This window comes from Oncorhynchus mykiss, chromosome 13 (genome assembly GCF_057628025.1).
Source record: "Oncorhynchus mykiss isolate SJ-2025 chromosome 13, ASM5762802v1, whole genome shotgun sequence".
In the NCBI taxonomy this organism is placed as follows: Eukaryota; Metazoa; Chordata; class Actinopteri; order Salmoniformes; family Salmonidae; genus Oncorhynchus; species Oncorhynchus mykiss.
This window is the reverse complement of record NC_143034.1, coordinates 55,341,991-55,359,987: the sequence shown is the minus strand read 5'-3', so window position 1 is coordinate 55,359,987 and position 17,997 is coordinate 55,341,991. Positions and strand designations below refer to the sequence as shown.

At 46.2% G+C, this 17,997-nt stretch overlaps 1 protein-coding gene across 1 annotated transcript; it reads right to left on the bottom strand.

Annotated features, from left to right (window-relative positions):
- Nucleotides 1-485: 485 nt before the first annotated feature.
- Nucleotides 486-15,722, bottom strand: xylt2 (xylosyltransferase II). The gene is made up of 11 exons (XM_036941285.2): nucleotides 15,516-15,722; nucleotides 10,595-11,126; nucleotides 9,867-10,042; nucleotides 8,349-8,551; nucleotides 7,621-7,701; nucleotides 6,671-6,887; nucleotides 6,173-6,349; nucleotides 5,782-6,038; nucleotides 3,768-3,963; nucleotides 3,159-3,492; nucleotides 486-2,900 (listed from the first exon to the last, which is right to left on the bottom strand). The coding sequence occupies exons 1-11, from the start codon at nucleotides 15,666-15,668 to the stop codon at nucleotides 2,572-2,574; spliced, it is 2,655 nt and encodes an 884-aa protein (XP_036797180.2). The 5' UTR covers nucleotides 15,669-15,722; the 3' UTR covers nucleotides 486-2,571.
- Between the last annotated feature and the right edge of the window lie 2,275 nt (nucleotides 15,723-17,997).

Below are 17,997 nucleotides of genomic sequence, written 5' to 3'. Positions count from 1 at the left end.
GTGTGGTTTTCCACTTTAATTTTGAGTGTGACTCCAAATCCAGACCTCCATGGGTTGATAAATTTGATTTCCATTGATAATGTGTGATTTTGTCAGAACATTCAACTATGTAAAGAAAAAAGTAGTTAATAAGAATATTTCATTCATTCAGATCTAGGATGTGTTATTTTAGTGTTCCCTTTATTTGTTTGAGCAGTGTACTCTTGAGAGATGGATGAGGCATATTGAGTCATATCCTAAACATGCTTTTAAACTAGTAATTGTGGCCGAAATAATATATTGTATGTCAATAACTAATTTCACACGTGAACACACAACCCCTTAATGATTATTGATACTATCCAGCCTTTCTGAGAACCTTGGGAACATGTTAAAATAATCACATAAAGCACTGATATTACTCACTAGCAGAATACATTTCATTCTGCTATTTGAAATCAATCAACTAGTCAAGAACAAAATACCCCAAAAAAAGCAAGACTGGACAAGATTGGATTTTTTTTATTTGTTTGTTTTTTGTTATTGTGCCACCAGTCAACCTGTTGCCATGTTTTACCAGAGGCGTTCTGTGATTGGCCAGCAGTCCCCTCTTCAGTCCAGCACTGTCATGCCTGAGTCAGGGAGCCAGTGCCACTATGTCATCATCAGAGTGAGTCATGAGTGGGCTGTGGACGGAAGCGTGGACAGAAGTGACATTGAACGAAGTGTGATGTGTCCAAAAAAAATAATACAAGAAGTGGTTCTCAATAGTTTGAAAAAGGAGTTGATATTGAATGGATGGACAAATATATATTTCTCAAAGACTAAAATATGAATAATCTATTCCATTTACACTAAACGGTGCTCTTCTATTCTTTCTGTTAAATGGAAGCTTCACTGAAGCAAGTGTGCAAGGGAAACAAGGTCACTTGTAAACTCAGAGACTGAAAAAAAAACAAGAAAAGTAGGAGTTTCAGCCAGTCTAGTTTTAAAACATTACAATTAAAAACAAAGGTATAGGGTAGGGTTTCAGAATTGTCTAAAAGGGAAATAAGTGCACGTCTTGAAGCTATTCTCCCATTATAAACAGTTCATATTAACAAAGTAAAGGCAGCTTCGATTTCTTAACCAGACCATGAAATAGTCATGTTGACCCCTCCTGGATGGGAGTTTCATTGTTGTAGAAATGCTTATGGACAACCAGTAACATTAAAGTGGTAGGTAGATGACAGAAGACTCTTCACTTTGTTGGCATACAGAGCATAGACCACATGGACAGTACTGCACTGCATATACACTGATACAGAAGAGGCAGCTAGCCCAGAGCCATGTACTTAGAGAGTTGGGCCAACGAGGTTTCTGCATTATAATGTATTTGCATGACTGTCTAGTATTAGAACAATATTCTAAAAGTTTGCCTAACTCTAAATATATGGCTCTAGCTAGGCCTATATACCATAACTATGACTAGACCCATTGAGAAGCGATGTAGTCCACTGTGAAAATGATGATGCCACACTGGAGAGCCAGGCCACTGTAACCTAGAATATCACCTACATCAGTTAGGCACTTCCTCTGACACACAAAACCCCCGGTGGCTTTGCTTTGCAGTGATCATGGACAACAAAGACACATCTCAATGTTCAAGAAACAAACAAAACAAACATTTAAAAACATATGTCACAGTAAACAGAACTCATGGGGGAAAGAGGACTCTCCCAACTTTAACTTGTCTCCCAGCTGGTAACTCAGAACATTATTATTCTTCCTCCTCCAGGTGAGCTAGCTGGGTCAGATATGTGATAGTGACGCCGCAACGTTCTAGCAGCACTTTTATACAAAAGACATGTAAGTAAGTGAAGAGGATGCCACGTCACCATTGTGACGACCTCCACCTTGACCTTTTAATCTCCTAATCCTCCTCGTTGTCATTCTCCAACTACTGATCGACCCGGTCCTGTGTAACCTTAGTCTTACAGTAAAGTGCACTTCCCCAATCTGCTGCTGCTGTTCTGATAATAATGCTTGAAAATAAGCACAAAGGTACTAGTCCAGAGGACCCACTGCCCTCTGACAACAATACAACACAGCATTTAGCCACTGTCAAAATGTTGGCCACTGCTTTAAATTCCTTAAAGCAGAAGAAAACTGTGCATTGAACAGAGTTCAAACATGTGCGGGTGGGGTTCTCCTCTTTCCAAAGTTCTACCCAGACAGACCCTGAATGAAGACATATGCAGACAGATAACATAACACAAATTGTCCATGTAACGAACAATGAAGTTCGAACACAAAAAAAAAAACTTTGTCTTGCAGTCTTCGTGTGCAAATTTCCACCACGCATCTCCTCTGAAAAGGGCATGTAGCCTCTAAACTGAGAGCATAGCCACTCCTCAGCGTATGTAGGGAGAAGCCGTGTCTATTTATGTGCCTTATGAGTTAGCCTTAGAGACCAGACCCCACTCTCCCCTCAGGACTCACATATCTTCCCCTCTTCTCAGGGCTCACACATTCTTCCCTCTCTACTCAGGGCTCACATATAATCCCCTCCTCTCCCTCTATTATAGTCCAGCATGCCTCCTGTCCGGGGGGCTACCTGATCCGGCCGTCACCTTTGACAGGGCCAAGTTCTGACTTAGGGTCTGGGGCGAGGGAGCTCCAGGTGGACTTGGTACAGGGGCCAAGGGAAGGGCAGGGGCCCGGGGAGGGCAGGGTGGAGCACAGGTCCCCGGTCACCCAGAAGGCCCCCACGGTGCGGTCCACCCAAGCTTCCAGGGGCTTGCCCACCAGCTGGGCCCTCTGCTGGGCCTCCTGCAGGGCGGGCTCCTGTGGGGGCAGCTTCAGAACAGATCTCAGCTGCTGGAAGCCCTGCTCCAGGTACATGTTGCCTGGTGGCCCCGCGTGCAGCCAGCTGTCCTCCTCTGGATCAGGCAGGGTGGCAGAGAGAGGAGGAAAGGGAAGGAGAGAGGACTGTTAGGGATCAGTTCGCAACATCCTCATCTGATACATAAATACATACTGATAGTCTTCCAGTGACTTGAATACAGAGGCTGAATGGCCACAGTGAATCAAACAGAACACCAAAAGGGGCAAACTACCCTTAACTACACCCCCTTGGAACCACTCCACTTCCTGGTAAAAATTAATGAACTACCAGACCCTCAAACCACCAGGCTCACCTTGGCGTAGTGGCTCTCGTCCTTTGAAGGCCAGGGGCATGACGAGGAAGCGAGCCTCAGCCACACGCTCCCACAGCCTCAGCACCCTGACAGTCCAGGCCCCGGGGCGGAGCGGCCGCTGCAGCGGGGGCTTGTACTGCGTGTACTCTGCGTCCACATCCACACTGATGTCATAAGACGCCGCCACCGTCTGGGCGGGGTCGATCCACACAATGGTGGCAGTGAGGTTGGGCCCCCGAACCCACTTCTGTACCGCCACCGGCTCGTCCAGCGGCCCGATCACACCGCCGAAGTTCCGGAATATTCTCTCCTTGGGGTCCCACTCTGTGCCCACCTGAGGGGAAACATAAGCACAGACATTTCACATCAATGTGGCAGGGCAGTCATGTATCCTTGTTGTCCTATTGGTATTTGAACCTGCTCCTTTGTATCCAACATCTAGTCTACAGTATGTACTGGTATTTCATCATCAAACTAGCTCCACAAACTTGTTCACCCGTAGTCTCAGCCCTTGTCATACACCATTATCTAAACTGAAACAGCCTTGACTGTACACAATACCCATAGAAATACAGATAGATAGACATATGCATCTCAGGTCCCACCCACCTCCAGGTTCTTGAGCCTCTCAAACTCCCGGAGGTTGTTCTCCAGCTGCATGGTGGCCTGAGGCACGGCCCACACCTCCACCGTTTCCCTGACCCTTGACCCCACCTTCTGCACCTCCTGACGGACCAAGTAGCCCTGGAAACGCTCGTCGTAGAAATACAGGTGCACCGACACCGGGTAGCCTATTGGCTCATACCTGCACAAAAGGAGGAAGAGATTTGAAGACAAAATTGAGATATCTTTTAGTGTGTTCATCAATACTGTAATTTCCGGACTATAAGCCACTACTTTTTCCCCACGCTTTGAACCTCGCGGCTTATACTATGACGCGGCTAATTTGTGGATTTTTCCTGCTTTCACAAGATTCATGACCCCAAAAAACTGAGCACCATCACATAATGTGACGTAAATGGAGCTCAAACTTCCCATCATTCCGATTACGGTAGTCATTTTGTCACCCTCATCATGGCAAAGACACGGAGAAATGCATATGATGCAGCTTTCAAGTTGAAGGCGATCGATCTGGCTGTTGGAAAAGGAAATAGAGCTGCTGCACGGGAGCTTGGCCTTAATGAGTCGATGATAAGACGTTGGAAACAGCAGCGTGAGGAACTGACTCAGTGCAAAAAGACAACAAAAGCTTTCAGAGGGAAGAAAAGCAGATGGCCCGAACTAGAAAATGAGCTTGAAGACTGGGTCAACACACAGAGAGCAGACGGCCGAGGTGTATCAACTGTGCAGATCCGACTGAAAGCCAAAACAAATCGCCACCGCAATGAAGTTTGAGAATTTTAGAGGTGGACCATCGTGGTGTCTAAGATTTATGAGACGTAAAGGCCTGTCCATCAGGGTACGGACGAGTCTGTGTCAGCAGCTCCCTCCCGACTACGAGGAAAAAGTTTAGAACTACCGCAAACTCACTGATGCAAAGATAGCGGAGCATTCCATCGGCCCGCACGACATCATAAATATGGATGAGGTTCCTCTGACATTCTGAGGATATTCAACGCCGACACCAAAGGAGATGACTTCAGTGGTTTTAGTGCACAGGAGGAGGAAGATAGTGACCAATGACTTTCTTGGTAGGCTACTGTTTACTACTATTTTTTTTATTTTTGTTACAAGCCATGTTTCGTTTAAAAGCCTATTTATTTTTGTTACAAGCCATGTTTCGTTTAAAAGCCTATTTATTTTTGTTACAAGCCATGTTTCGTTTAAAAGCCTATTTATTTTTGTTACAAGCCGTGTTTCGTTTAAAAGCCTATTTATTTTTGTTACAAGCCGTGTTTCGTTTAAAAGCCTATTTATTTTTGTTACAAGCCATGTTTCGTTTAAAAGCCTATTTATTTTTGTTACAAGCCATGTTTCGTTTAAAAGCCTATTTATTTTTGTTACAAGCCGTGTTTCGTTTAAAAGCCTATTTATTTTTGTTACAAGCCGTGTTTCGTTTAAAAGCCTATTTATTTTTGTTACAAGCCGTGTTTCGTTTAAAAGCCTATTTATTTTTGTTACAAGCCGTGTTTCGTTTAAAAGCCTATTTATTTTTGTTACAAGCCGTGTTTCGTTTAAAAGCCTATTTATTTTTGTTACAAGCCGTGTTTCGTTTAAAGGCCTATTTATTTTTGTTACAAGCCATGTTTCGTTTAAAAGCCTATTTATTTTTGTTACAAGCCATGTTTCGTTTAAAAGCCTATTTATTTTTGTTACAAGCCGTGTTTCGTTTAAAGGCTGTGTAAAGTTCATTTGTTTCAATGTACCGGTAGGCACCTGCGGCTTATAGACATGTGCGGTTTAGTTATGTACAAAAAACATGTATATTTTTTTATTCAGTGGGTGCGGCTTATATTCAGGTGCGCTTAATAGTCCAGAAATTACGGTAATTAAACCCAGACTTAAGTTGTCCTTCTTTTGAAGAAATCAATCTATTGAGTCTCAACTAGTCTAAGTAATAGTGAAATCTTCCAGTCTGAATCTACCATTTGGAAGAATTGTAGTATTCAGGGCAGGGCCTCACCTGCAGGTCTCCAGGCTGGTCTGGCTGCTCTCCAGGCTCCTGAGGCCCAGGCGGAAGAAGGAAGAGTAGGCCGTGAGGGCCACGTCACTGAGGGAGCCAACCCCGTCCACCAGCTCAAACAGGCTCTCCCAGTAGGCCTTGATGGCCACTGTCCCTGGGGCGTAGTGTCCATACAGGTGGGTGTCCAGGATGTCTATAGCCTCTTGGTTCACCATGGACTCAAACTTTCGGGCAAAGAACGTGGGCCGGGTCAGTTGCTGTGGGGGAATGAACACATGAGAATCAAGGTTAAATTACTACACTTGTTGGCTGAGGAGGAGTGCAGCAGTTAAGGACACTCAATTTGAACTCTCATGATAGGTACAACAGTGCCCTCTGCTGGCTGGCTGACCTGTATCCTGACGAGGTCCTGTGGTTTGAAGTCGTTGGGAGAGCAGCCGCACCAGTCCACTATGTGTTTGTATTGGCACTTACAGCCCAGCTTCCTGTTCCAGTTGGTAACACGCAGGTTGTTGTCCACCAGAGAGTCACACATGTGACTGTTCCCCAGCACTGTGTGGAAGAAGGACTGGAACAAAGAGGGATTATATTCATATTTCAAACACCGGGATGTGACATTACTGGAAATAGAATTGCAACATTTCACCATCTCCACAGGGATTCCTGAACAATGAAGACAATCCAGACATGTTTCAAAACATAAAATCAATACTTTTGACTCTAGTGTACAACATTCAATATTAAGATATGACCTCAACCAACCCACTTTAACTGGCAGCTAAACTCTCTGTGACCCCCTCTTCAGTCTAGCACCTCTACTGCCCAGAGAGGCTGTGACTTAAGCAGTCACAGTGTCATCTTCACCATTGTCATTTTCCCTGTCCATTACCTCAGCGGGGAGCAGGGCGTAGGTGTAGAACTGTTTCAGGCCCGCCACCAGCTCATCCTGGGAGTTGATGACATACTCTACGAAGCGCCTGGTGAGGGAGAACCAGTCAGAGCCCCCAGACACCTCCAGGCCCTCTGGGATGGTCCGCTCACCCAGCCGCCACATGTGGTTGTCACACTCATGGAACAGCCGGTCCAGACCCTGCTTCTTTATGAACCTGGAGGTCGTAGGCAGTGTTTGTTTCATCAACAATAACTATGACAGAAGATATACCACTTTTCCTTCTTATCTGTTTTGTCCAATCATAAATATGCATGCCTTTGCACAATATAGTGCAATATTGTCATTGGTCTTTCAGTTGCGCATTCTGATTGAGCTGATCTGCCTGGCTCTCCCACACACACAGCTCCCAGGCGGCCACGTCAGTCTAGAGTTTTATTTCATAACTAAAACTAGGAAGGATGAAATTACTCAAATTGGTAATTTTAGTAATAGTTAAAGCTATTTTAGTCAAAAGACAATCTAAAATAGCTGACAAAATTAACACAGCACAGGGAAGGACAGTGATTAAGAGTTATTTATCTAACCTCTACTTTATAAGGCAAGTTCATTGGCAACCAGTTGCCTTGTTGCCCAACTTCCGCAATAATAACTGATCTTAAATAGTTTGTCAGAGATCTGTCCTTGACTATATGGGCAATAAACATCAAACAGAAGCTTTACATCATAATCATCATTCCTTTCATTTTCCCTTCCAACATCTTAGTCCTGTCCTCCAATATGAAAGCTTAACCATTACATCATACTGAGTGAAGCTAAGCTCAATGAGAAGAGCAGTGGAGGAAAATCTCATCCGATGTGAGCAGTGTCAGACACTAACAGTGAGAGCCAAGTGTGTCAGACAGACTGACGAGGCTGTGAGTCAGAGGTTTCCTAACCAAGCTCCCTACCTCGCATTCTCCCGCCCATGTGACTTGAGGAAGTTCTGGTCTCTGTGCTGTGACAGAAAAGCCACCAGTTCATCGTTGGTCCTGCCGGAAGGCAATAGGCCAGGGAGAAGACAGAAAGAAAGGAGTGAAGGAAAGAAGAGAGGATTAGGTTGGGAATAAAACGCTGACTGGAGCGTGGCGCGAGGAGCAGAGAAGGGGGGGACGGTGACTTTCCATGGGTGGAATTAGCCACTGCCGGCAGGATTTGGGAGGCAGCGGCGGCTCCTCTGTGTGCATTTATTCCCCCCTTTAAACCCTGGGATGGTTCAGGAGGATTGGCCACTGCTCTGGAAGTAGCTCAGAAGGGCCTCAGAAATCCACCCCAGAACTGATTGACAAGAAAGAGGCGATTTAGCAGTCTGTCTCTGTGCATCAGTGATCAAAACAGTCCATGACAGCATGGGCTTTCATCTAGAAGGAACCGTGGCTCTCCTTTATCTGGTAGCTATAGGAGTCAAAGTCACTGCAGGTCAACGGAATAATTGAATCAAAAATCGCAGAGTGAGTGAAACCAAAAAGCTCCAGCACAGATGAAAAACTACAAATCCAGAGCATGTTTCTTCTAAAACAGACAGAGTTGTGTGGTAGGAGGAATACAGTCTTCATTACACACATGCCAATTAACCATCATAAACATTAAACAATAGTTTTAAAGCCCATCATAAAACAGTGGTGTTGTGGTTACTGACCTGGTGGGGAAGTCAGTGGCACTGAGGTTGATGAAGAAGTCCCAATTCCAGTCCAGCATGGAGAGCAGGTCCTGCATGCTGTGCAGGTAGGCCTTCAGCAGGCTCGCACCACCCCAGATGGTCACCATGCGCCAGGGCGTGGCACGCACATTGGGGTACTGCTGGGCGATCTGCTGCACCTCCCGATGCAGGTAGTTGGAACGCTGGGGGGGGGGGGGGGGGGGGGGGGGGGGGTTAGGAGACAGAACGATTACAATCGCAGTAATACTCTGATATTAGGCTGATTATGGAAGTTGGCTGATTATGCATTAGTCACGTAAACATCGTACTTATCGGCATAAGGTCAAAATCAAAGTAAGCATGCGCCGATTAAAACACCTGGTTTTCTGATCAATCTTTCAAATTATTAGGACATGTAAACACCTTAAGGTAACAATCTGCCTACTGCCATAATCAGTTTCATATTGAAATATTAGTGTGCATGTAAACATACTCATTAAATCAAAAACATGCATGTGCATAGAAATCTCCTGGTATGAAATAGCTTTAGGTTCTTCTGGCAGAAGGACATGAAGAAAGAATAAGAAGAACTCAGCTAAGAGGCTACTTCCAAAACATAAAGAAGAGGATTAATCACTCAGAGGGAACGATGGATGGGGGGGGGGGGGGGGGGGGGGGACTGCAGCAGGGTTGGTGACAACAGGCCTGAGAGATCAGATTCTTACGTTGAAAAGAGGAGCAGGTAGAAAGTATTGTGACAGCTCCCGGCTAACACAGGGAGAGAGTGGCCTGCTGTGCTGGTACAGAGACAGAGGCAGAGAGCGAGAGGAGGGCTGCCTGGTGGAAGGACTCCAGAACAGCCTGACTTGCTGTCCCATTCCTCAAGGCGCCTGCCTACCCGTCCCAGTGAGAGGAACGATAAGGTGGTGGGCCTTTAGCGTCTAGCGTAGTCTCGACAGTGGGAGCCCATTGACACCTCACTTCAGTGCTTTCCCTTCCCCTCTGCAGTGTTAAACTGTTGCTCTGAGCTCTATGGCTCTGCAGCTGTGTAGACAGCCACCTCTTAAAGCTCCCACAGTAACCAGACAAACCCCTCTATCCTGTCAAATCCTCCAAACACTTCCTACACATGAAAAACAGTGACCTTATCAAGCATGCACGAGTCAGCGACACCCTCCAGCCAGCATATGAGAACCGGAGAAGCAATTCTACATATCATGGCGTCCTCATAAGCTAACGAGGAACGTGCGGAGTACGATAAAGCATAAGCTTAATTTTACCCCCTCTGTATCTCCTTTGTGTGATAGTTGCTTGAATTCAACCCTCAACTGAGCCAGCCAAACCAGATCATTCCAATGACATAATACAATTTCCAGCCATAAGAGACTTTATGGTTCATCTAGAGAAGTTCAAACTAAGTAATGCTTTTTTGTGAAATTCTTTTTATTGGATGTTGTTATTCAAGATGAAATCCTTCTTGAAGCCATCACAGTAGTGTGTACGTCTGCCAGTAGTTACCTTGTCCACGTGGATGTAGTAGAAGTGGTCTCGGTGGTATATGGCTTTGATGAGGCGTTTGAGCTGCCTGACGGCCCGGCCGTGGACCACCAGGACGAAGGCCACCCTGACCGGGTTCTCCACCTTGGACAGGTCATTGTCCAGCTCATCAGCTGTCTGGACCGGGCTGGAAAAACCTGGGAGGAGGACACCATTTTTAAAAATGTAACCTTTATTTAACTAGGCAAGTCAGTTAAGAACAAATTCTTATTTACAATGATGGCCTCCACCGGCCAAACCCTGACAATGCTGGGCCAATTGTGCGCCACCCTATGGGACACCCAATCATGGCCGGTTGTGATATAGCCTGGATACAGCCACAACACAGCATGAGAGAGAGGATCATGGGAATAAGTCTCTGGATACAGATTCTTTGGATGATACACATGGGACTGATTAACTGTGTAAAAATTGAAAATATATTGTCCTCAAACCCCTGGCATGACGTGGCATGAAAATATGCTATCTGGGGGCGGGGGGGGGGGGTTGAGGACATCTTTTTACATTAAAACAAGAAATGGAATTGCAAATGTAATGCTCATGCACAAATTTAGTCTTGGGAGGCACTTCAAGACACAAATGAAAAATATTCCATAGATCATTAAGAGTCTGCAGTGTGTGGTCTGTCTGGATGTGCTGTTAGTCTCTGATCTCTAGAGGAATGATGGCTAGGTAGGGGTGTGTCTCACCGTGCAGCGGGCAGAACTGAGGCAGTGCCCTTGGCATGAGCTGCCCGGCCTGATGCTGGCACACAATGTTGGCGATCTCCTGCCGGCACTGCCGCGAGCCGGCGCGGTGCAGGGCCGACAGGGCGTCCTTGCCCATGATGTCACACTTGGGCACAAAGTCGCTGCTGGGGGCTTGGGGTGCCCCCTCCACGCTGCCCGGTTCCCCTGGCATGACTGGAGGGGGTAGTCTGGCTGCCCCCTCCCCTCCACCTCGGGTATCAGTGAAGTTACGGCTGCTGGAGGGGTCATGGGGGGGAACGCCATCAACTGCTACCCCCTGGCCCAGGGGCACCTTCACCCTGATGGTGTGCTTCCCCCGGCGCTTGGTGCCCCTCCGGAGGGCGCTGGCAGCCGTGGCCCCCGTCCTCTCCAGCCTGCTGTTCCATCGGGCCCCGCTCCTCCCAGACAAGACGTTCTGTCTCCCCCAGGCCACCGCCTCCCTTTTGGGGTCCTGGCTGTTGTGGTCAGGTAGCTTAGACCGCCGCGTTTTCCTCTGGAGGGGGGAGGGGGGGGGGGGGGTTAGCACAGAGAAGATTCTCATTCTCCTTCTTTCCTGTCGATACACTACACAACATACTGGGACCAATCAAATTATTAGGAATAGTGTTTGAAACGAGGAGATGATTCACCCTCTAAGAACGAACAAAACAACAAGTCGATAACAGAGCAGGAGCACCAGAGGCGAGATGTGTTTACAGTGCGTGTTGTTTCTGCTCTGGGTTATTTTTAGCCTCTGCCTTTTGTTGAAGTAATCAGGAAAAGACAGTTCAGAAAAGGAACAACATACAGATGGGTAATGAAGGCAGTGATTCACCGCAGTGACCTCAATAAACCTGCCCCCTGGGCACAGTGCAGAGCACACAGCGCATGCATGGACCGTACACATTCAGTCACACCACATGAAATTGGACATATGCTGACATCTACAATGAGAGTCCTTATCAGACCACTAAGGGGAGTGTGTGTATGTGTGTGTGTGACAGACAGAGAAGTCCTCTGACATGTAATTAGTGAGGCTTGTAAATGGGCAACGACAGGCAGGCAGGCAGGGGGAGCTGGAGGGTTACCACGCTCTGAGCTGCCCAATAAGATCACTGTCGGCCAGGGGCCAAGTGGCCTTATCAGCAGCCACCCCTGCAGTCCCAGGAGCGCTCAGCGCTGCCCACTTCGGCACCCAGCCCTGAGCCCGTGCCGCTTCAACTGTACAGTGCGCAGCAATGGCCCTCCACCATCACTAGGACCCCCTGGGGAGGAGGGGATATATGTATGTGGGGATGTGTGTGTGAGTGTGTGTGTGTGTGTGTTATGGGGGGTGGGCAGGGACACATTCATTCGAAGCAACTCCAGCAAATCACAACACAAAAAAACAATGACTTCTTGCTCTATGGGTGTTTCTGGAGGTTAGTAGAGATAAAAAAAAGGGGGGGGGGGGGGCGACTGCTCACCACACTCTTATTGGAATGCAAAAAAATGGGTCCTCCACAAATGGATGCGTCGAAAGCATCAAACCCCCAGCTATTTTCACTTCTGGCAGGAAAAGATCACAGCTTATTGGAATTGTACAGAAAGGCCCCAAAATATGCACCCGGAGAGGGGATAGAAAAACAGGGAGTGGGCCGTGCGTTTCCTGCCCCTGTCAGGCAGCATGACCCTGAGTGGGCCCTCGCCACACGCCGCTGGCACAGAGACAGACCAGAGCAGACTGTGGGAACAGAGGCTATGGCCTGGGACAGACAGCACAGGGAGCTAGACCAGTGCCAGTCAGCCAAACCAGTGCCAGTCAGCCAGACCAGTGCCAGTCAGCCAGCCGGTAGTCAATCCAAACACAGCTACTGATCTCCCAGTGCACCACAAATAAGTGTTCCAGTTTAAAAAAGCATTTGTCGACAATGATATTACAGCCCAGCCCCATTGAATGTGTTTTGCGTCATGGGGTCTATTGAAAAGCATCACATAGGGCCCCCCCCAAAAAAGAGTTGAGTTTGGAGAGAAAAGTTCATATTTTATAAGACTGTTACTCTACTGGTGGTTCACTGGTTCAAAACTGCTACCAAATTGTAAGTGGACTTATCTGGGCAATGTTATGTTATATTGAAGAAAAACACAGCGATTTCAATTAAACTCTTCCCTATTTTTCACACTTTTTAATTAACGCCCTCGCGTCAGAAATGCTTCAACCCAAAGGCGGGTTTTTATTTTCTTTTTTTTATTCTAATTAGTTGAAGCCATATCACTGCCATCACCACCATGTGAGGAGAGCGGACCAGCACGCCCCAGCAGCTCTTTATGAAGCCACTGACTGGGGACAACTGAACTGAGTGTGCGGTTTTCTTCACTTCTTCTCAAGTCCTTTTCTGTGGGGGCTATAATAGGATGCATGTGGTTGTGTTCACACATGCACAGCAAGCAGCCAGCTTCTGATTAGAGCAGATGTGAGTTACATCGAGGCCACTGAGCAGAGAGGGATTCAGTCCAATCACTCAGCCCTACATAGGCCCCAGCTCTATACCCACTCACTCAAAAAAGGGAGGGCCACTGCCATTGTGTTAAATCATTTTTTCCCCATTTCAGTCATTTAGCAAACACTCTTATCCAGGGGGACTTACAGTAGTGAGTGCATACATTTTTCATACTGTTCCCCCATGGGAATCGAATCCACAACCATGACGTTTCAAGCACCATGTTCTACCAACTGAGCCACATGGGAACTGTAAAAATGCCTCCTCCAGCCTCCCAATTACCTCATTTATCACATGATTTACCTAACAAAAAAGTATGTCAGCAGTAGGTATAAGGTTCAAAATGATGTTTCACCATTGGGCGGTGGGGGCGTATACATGTGCCTTTGTTTAGGCTGGCTGATTCAGGACTGAAGTGATAGCAAGAGCTGGATGCATCCTCATGGAGTGAACATGGAGAGTAACATGTTTTAAAGCAATCTACTAGAGGTCACAATGGGAACATCCTGCTCTCAGAGGGATCTCATGTCATGTCACATTTCCTGTTTACACTGTGTCCATCCAAAGGGAAATGCATTCATTGCATCTTGGCTGTTATTGATTCAGACAGATTATGTAATGTCCTACTGGTCCAAGTAATAACATCTTCTTGATTGTGAGAAAGGACGTAACATAGAAACACAATAAGCAGAGAATAGCTAATAGTGGGTTTGCTCCATGAAATAACATAGATTTAAACCATCACCAGTGAAACACAGAGTTCAGACACAGAGTCCAAAGAGTCCCAGAGCAAACCTACACACCCTATGCACAGTACCTCTTCTGGGGCCCTCCTTAGATGCTTCCTCTCCCTCCATTTATGCACAGCTCAGTGAGACAGCTCTGTGTGACCACTCGAGCCACGGGGCGCGATGTCAGTACAGGTGCATCAAAGCTGGGACCGAGAGACTGAAAAACAGCTTCTATCTCAAGGCCATCAGACTTAAATAGCAATCACTAGGAGGTTACCACCCAGTTATTCAACCCTGCACCTTAGAGGCTGCTGCCCTATATACATACACATGGAATCACTGGTCACTTTAATAATGTTTACATACTGTTTTACTCATTTCATATGTATATATTGTATTCTACTGTATTTTAGTCAATGCCACTAAGACATTGCTCATCCTAATATTTATATATTTCTTAATTCCATTATTTTAGATGTGTATTGTTGTGAATTGTTAGATACTACTGCACTGTTGGAGCTAGGTACACAAGTATTTCACTACACATGCAATAACATCTGCTAAATTACGCACACACAAGTAACATCATGAAAGGCAGAGCGGGACTTCCGACTCTTTCAGCACACATTCCTGAAGCGGAATCTGTATCAATGCCTCAAATGATAACTAAATGCAAGTTCCCGGGGCTAAATCTGTTGACATCTCACAATGACTTTATTTGAAGAAGAAGAAATGGGAGGTTCCAGGCCTCTAGGGTACTGTTCCAGGTGTGCATGTGAGATTGGAGAGCAAAGATTGCCATGGATAAGTATGTTACAGGTCGGTTCAGACGCTCTACTTCAATGTACTTTAGAAAATATAGACCAAATTGGTTAAATGTCAATTACTATGCTTATATCAAGACCAATAAATTGTGAATCAAACTATTAGAGTAAATGACTAAGATGACTATGGTATGCAATGGACCCATGAGCCAACTCAAATAACTTGGTCCAAGGATGATAAGTAAAGACGAGCCAGATGGAAGCACGACCGCACATTCCATAAGCTCGCTCCAACTCGTTTCATGTTATACATTTACATTATACTGGCTAGTCTTGACACCTACTTTGAATAATCACCGAATCTATTAACCCAGTTGGCAAGCCCGATAATCAACTTCGCCATGTATTTCCGTTATCTTCATCACTACACGACAGTCACACAATTGAAGTGACAGTCGCAGAACCTAACAACATTCATCCAAGGACATGCCAAATCACAACAGAATGAAATGAGAGCCTAAACAATGCGACCTGTTTTTAAATATTTGCTTGCTAGCTGGTTGGCAGATTACAGTTTACAACACAATGACCTCATACACAAGTTCTTATGAGTACACTCGGGAAACGTCTAACCTGAATTCTGGAGACAGGTTGGCTAAAGAAGTGGTTCACTAGTCTGGTGTGGTTTATCTAGCGAATTGGTTTAAATGTGCAATTCTAGCTATAATAAGCGGAACAAGCTTACTATAAACTAGCTTTGGTTAACTACAGTATCTGTACTGTAGTTAGCTACAGAGTACTAGAAACAGCTAGCTAACGTTTACGTTAGCATAGTACTGTACGCTAGCTTGCTAACTACCGCTACCAGCTTTACAGAGACGAAATCGTATTTTAACCAGCTAAATAAAGTCAAATTAAGCTTTCTTACCTCCGCCTCGCCCTCTTCGAGACTTCTCAGACTCCATACTACTAGCCCTTGAATCAGAAGAATCGTTAACGCGGCGGCAATCGCTAGTTTGTATCGTCGGAGGAGCTTCTGCACTCTGACGCTGGCCACCATTTTTCCAATTCTAGTGTTCATGAGCGTTTGCTAGGGGAGGAGAGAAGCAAATCTGAGCAACGCGCACGCAACGTCATAGACTTACATTTCCTCAGGATATAAATTGTAGGCAGGCTACTGATTGCACATTTTTGGGTTAATTCTGAGTTTAAGTCTTATAAAATACGTTTGATTATGGTTTAAAAGCATTGTTGTTTTTTTTATTTTCAATAATGTTATAGGTTTACAGCTAGATAGATCTATAGAAAATGTGTCATTTATATTTAATGAACATAATCAGAGACCCTGTGTGAAAAAGAACAAATACAATTAAAGCCTATCATCATTAGTAATAACATTGCATTGAATGTATTTAAATGTTAATACAAAATGCTATTTGCGTGTTCCTAATTACATTTAAGGATGACAAGTGCAGCCCTTTCTACAAACGCTTTGTCAATCCTCTTATGGTTTATTAGATTATGAACTAGTATGATCATTATGGGTCCTTTTTAAATTATAATGATAATCAGATTCTATAATTTGGAAATGCACACACCTGTCTATATAAAGGTCCCACAGTTGACAGTGCATGTCAGAGCAAAAACCAAGCCATGAGGTCGAAGGAATTGTCCGTAGAGCTCCGAGACAGGATTGTGTCGAGGCACAGATCTGGGGAAGGGTACCAAAAACCTTCTGCAACATTGAAGGTCCCCAAGAACACAGTGGCCTCCCTCATTCTTAAATGGAAGAAGTTTGGAACCACTAAAACTCTTCCTAGAGCTGGCCGCCCAGCCAAACTGAGCAATCGGGGGAGACGGGCCTTGGTCAGGGAGGTGACCAAGAACCTGATGGTCACTCTGACAGAGCTTCAGAGTTCCTCTGTGGAGATGGGAGAACCTTCCAGAAGGACAAACATCTCTGCAGCACTCCACCAATCAGGCCTTTATGGTAGAGTGGCCAGACGGAAGCCACTCCACAGTAAAAAGGCACATGACAGCCCTCTTGGAGTTTGCCAAAAGGCACCTAAAGCCTCTCAGACCTTGAGAAACAAGATTATTTGGTCTGATCAAATCAAAGATTGAACTCTTTGGCCTGAATGCCAAGCATCACATCTGGAAGAAACCTGGCACCATCCCTACGGGATGTTTTTCAGCAGCAGGGTGACTAGACAGGATCGAGGCAAAGATGAACAGAGCAAAGTACAGAGAGATCCTTGATGAAAACCTACTCCAGAGAGCTCAGGATCTCAGACTGTGGGCAAAGGTTCACCTTCCAACAGGACAACGATCCTAAGCACACAGCCAAGACAACACAGGAGTGGCTTCAGGACAAGTCTCTCAATGTCCTTGAGTGGCCCAGCCAGAGCCCGGACTTGAACCTGATTGAACATCTCTGGAGAGACCTGAAAATAACTGTACAGCAACACTCCCCATCCAACCTGACAGAGCTTGAGAGAAGAATGAGAGAAATTCCCCAAATACAGGTGTGCCAAGCTCATAGCGTCATACCCAAGAAGACTCGAGGCTGTAATCGCTGCCAAAGGTGCTTCAACAAAGTACTGAGTAAAGGGTCTGAATACTTATGTGAGGATTGACGCTGGAGACGAATAAACAACAGACATGAAACAGAACAGGAACCGCGTCTGGACAGGGGAAAAATAACAACATCAATGCTGACACGGGGATCTGACCGAGGAACAAACAGATATGGGAGGGGCAATCAACAAGGTAATGGAGTCCAGGTGAGTCCAATGAGCGCTGATGCGCGTGATGGTGACAGGTGTGCGTAATGATGGACAGCCTGGCGCCCTCTAGCTCCAGAGAGGAGGAGCGGGAGCAGGAGTGACAGTACCCCCCCAGGGGTGCCACCTGGGTGAGCCTGAGGTGCCGGCTTAGGCGTGGGAGCCCGACGAGCCGGCTGAGGCGTGAGAGCCCGATGAGCCGGCTGAGGCATGACGTCTGCCGAGCCAACCAAGGCAAGAAAACCTCTCGAGCTAGCTAAGGCGTGGAAGCCCGACAAGCCAGCTGAGGCACCCGTTTCATCTGCGATGGCACCCGGAACTCCCTGATACTTCACATATTGGTGTCAGCAGGTACAGGGGGTGAACATTTAATAAACAACAGACATGAAACAGAACAGAAACAGCGTCTGGACAGGGGAAAATAAAGACATCAATGCTGACATGGGGATCTGACCGAGGAACAAACAGATAGGAGGATCAATCAACAAGGCAATGGAGTCCAATGAGCGCTGATGTGCATAATGATGGTGACAGGTGTGGTAATGATGGGGAGCCTGGGCCTCCCGAGTGGCACAGTGGTCTAAGGCACTGCATCACAGGTGCTAGCTGTGGCACTAGAGATCCTGG

Excerpts from the sequence above, each read along its gene's own strand:
- xylt2 (XM_036941285.2), bottom strand. The coding sequence starts at position 15,668 with ATGAACACTAGAATTGGAAAAATGGTGGCCAGCGTCAGAGTGCAGAAG. Across the intron at positions 6,888-7,620 it reads CATGGGCGGGAGAATGCGAG|GTTCATAAAGAAGCAGGGTC; the intron begins GTAGGGAGCTTG and ends TACGACCTCCAG. Across the intron at positions 3,493-3,767 it reads AGAGGCTCAAGAACCTGGAG|GTGGGCACAGAGTGGGACCC; the intron begins GTGGGTGGGACC and ends GTTTCCCCTCAG.